The sequence below is a fragment of the Zea mays genome, chromosome 7 (genome assembly GCF_902167145.1).
Source record: "Zea mays cultivar B73 chromosome 7, Zm-B73-REFERENCE-NAM-5.0, whole genome shotgun sequence".
Lineage (NCBI taxonomy): Eukaryota > Viridiplantae > Streptophyta > Magnoliopsida > Poales > Poaceae > Zea > Zea mays.
The window spans coordinates 181,604,643-181,607,411 of NC_050102.1; the positions used below are offsets into that span (position 1 = coordinate 181,604,643).

The 2,769-nt window shown below is 57.6% G+C and overlaps 1 protein-coding gene across 1 annotated transcript; it reads left to right on the forward strand.

The window, feature by feature from the left end:
* Positions 1 to 257: 257 nt before the first annotated feature.
* LOC100283516 (copper chaperone) lies at positions 258 to 1,794 on the forward strand. The gene is made up of 3 exons (NM_001156416.1): positions 258 to 420; positions 518 to 593; positions 714 to 1,794. Exons 1-3 carry the CDS (start codon positions 385 to 387, stop codon positions 1,589 to 1,591), a joined length of 990 nt encoding a protein of 329 aa, NP_001149888.1. The 5' UTR covers positions 258 to 384; the 3' UTR covers positions 1,592 to 1,794.
* The last annotated feature ends 975 nt before the right edge of the window (positions 1,795 to 2,769 follow it).

Below are 2,769 nucleotides of genomic sequence, written 5' to 3' on the forward strand. Positions count from 1 at the left end.
GGGAATGCAGACGGGCCATCCTTTCCCACTGTCAGGAAGGAACACATGCGCTAATCAGGGTGGGAGCTGCACTGCCACCATGACGCATCATCATCAGCGGCCTCTCCTCTCCTCCAGCAGTCCAGCTCCCAATCCCCTGCTGCCGGCACGCGCGGGCTCCACCTGTCGGTGTCACTTGCTCCTCCGGAAGCAGTAGTACACGGTGGCTACAATGCTTGGCTGGCCATTATAAAGGTTTTAGCTCGGCAACACTAAGCAGCCAGCTACTCCATCTCCCACCCAACCTCCTTGGCAACTGGCATTGCCACCCCCACAGTAGAGACAGACAGCCACGCGCGCGAGGCGCTCCACTCAAGCTCAGGCCACTCTACCTCGCTCTCGGCCATGGCGTCAGGGGAAGCAGAGCCGCTGCAGTACACGGTGAGCGAGCACGACCGCTTCTTCTCCGTGCGTCTCTGCGTTTCCCTTACCGACCGACCGCCTGACGTCCTCTCTTCTGCTCTTCCCGTGCCGCCAGACCACCGCGCTGCGGGTGTCCATCCACTGCGAGGGCTGCAGGAAGAAGGTCAAGAAGGTGCTCCACAGCATCGAAGGTACGTACGTACGTACGTGCGGGCTCGTCCGTCTCTTAGGGTCCCCACTCCCCAGCCGGCGCACTCACCGGGTTGCTTTGCTTGTCTGCGGCGGCCGGCGGTGCACGTACGAACGTGCAGGCGTGTACAAGGTGACGGTGGACGCGGCGCAGCACAAGGTGACCGTCACAGGCAGCGTGGAAGCGGCCGCGCTCGTCCGGCGGCTGCACAAGGCCGGCAAGCAGGCGGCGCCGTGGCCTTCGCCGGCGCCGGCAAACGTCGAGGCCAACAAGGCCGCGCCTGCTGCACCCGGGGAGGGCGGCGCCAAGGAGGCCGCGGACACGAAGGCGGCTGAGGCCGACGCCAAGGAGAAGAAACCGGCCAAGGACAAGGGCTCGGGCAAGAATGCCGGAACGGGCGAGGCCGCCGACGCGAAACCCGGCAAGGACGTGGCCAGCAGCGACGCCGCCGAGGTGATCGCGGGGCCCAAGGAGGCGGAAAAGGCCTCCTCCCCTGAGCCTGTGGCCGCGAAGCCAGACGCCGCCGAGGAGCCCAAGGACGGCGGCGAGGGCGGCAGGAAGAAGGGCAAGAAGAGTAAGAAGAACAAGCCCAAGGACGGCGGCGAGGGGGATGTCCCGGCCCCGGCCGCAACCCCGGCGGCACCTCCCGAGAAGAAGGCGCCGCAGCAGCCCTCGGCTGTGCCAGCGCCGGCGCCTGGTCCCGAGCGCCCGCACGGCGGCGGCGGCGCGTTCCCGTGCTACGCTGCGCAGCCGGTGCTTAGCTACAACGTGGCGCACCCGAGCTCCAGCGTGTCGTACTGCGCGCCCACGGCAGCCGTGCCCATGCCCCCGCCGCCGCCGCAGATGGTGTCGTACTGGTACCCGCCATACCCGGCCATGGTGCCGGTGCCGGCGGAGTTTGTGTACGGCCCGCCGGGCGGCGTGCGGTCGTTCCCGCCGCACGAGTCGTACAACAACATGTTCAACGAGGACAACGCCAACTCGTGCAGCCTCATGTGATGTCACGACGCGCCGGCGTGGTGTCCCCGGGCCGTCTACGGTGGCTCTCGTGAACCACAAGCCTCCCCGATGGTGTCTCGTGCCGTCAAATTAGGCGGACAGCGCTCCAGATTTTAATTTTTTTTACTGTACCCTCGGCTATAAATTGCTCCTCGGCGCATCGTGTAATCAGATGGTGGTGGTATTCTTCCACTTGCAAGCTGCAAACGGCTTTCTCTTCATTGCTATGAATGAACTCGTGGAAGAAATTCTCGTGAAATTTGGAGCGCGGGTATGGGTACGGCGGCTTGTGACTGAAATTTTGAAGGTGATGTGGGTTGGTAGGGCATTGAAGCGGAGGTTTAAATACTCTGCTAGAATAATAATTGCCTGATTGGTGAGGGGTGGGGGGCGAGGCGGGACCCACATCCCCCGGCGCAAGCAGGGTAATCAAAAGGTGGGGCCTTGTTGGTTGACAGGCCTTTTCCCACGATGATTGCTTGGGAATGATTCCCGTGACATTTTGCGTTGCTAGTAACCTCTTGTCATGACGTTTCCCCGAAGAATAACGGGTATGTTTGGTTCAGCTTTTTTCTTACTAACTTTTCTGAAAATCTAGCTGTGTGAGAATCTAGCTGTGGAAGAATCTGAGTATTATTACAATTACGTGTAGAGAAAGATAAAGTTGTTCATAGGGCTCAGGATCTAGAAAGTGATGGATTCCTACTATTACAACGACTCAACCGATTATATGTTTATATTGATTTTGGATGATTTTTGCCCTAACGAATTTTATAGAAGCTGACTGAAAAGCTGAACGTTTGGCAGTTCGCAGCAGCTTTTGGTGGCCAGAAGCTGCCAGAAGCCGAAACAAACATGCACAACAGGTGCTGGGGCCTGCGGGTGTGGCTTCTCCGCGCGGTACTGCGCAAGGATTGCGAATCCCGTTTCCGTCTAAGGTGAGTTGGGGCTTTAGGATATCAACAGCATTTTATTAGACTATCTCCTATCAAATTATCTGTCTCACTCTTTATTATATTTCTTATTTCAAACTTTTACCTATAAACAATGTATAGTGCAAATCGTATTATATACGCTCATATATTTCTTATTTCAAACTTTTACCTTGATATTTTAAACTTCACTGCGCATTGTCGTCTACAGCTATATATAAAATCAGCTGGATATAGTCTATTTTT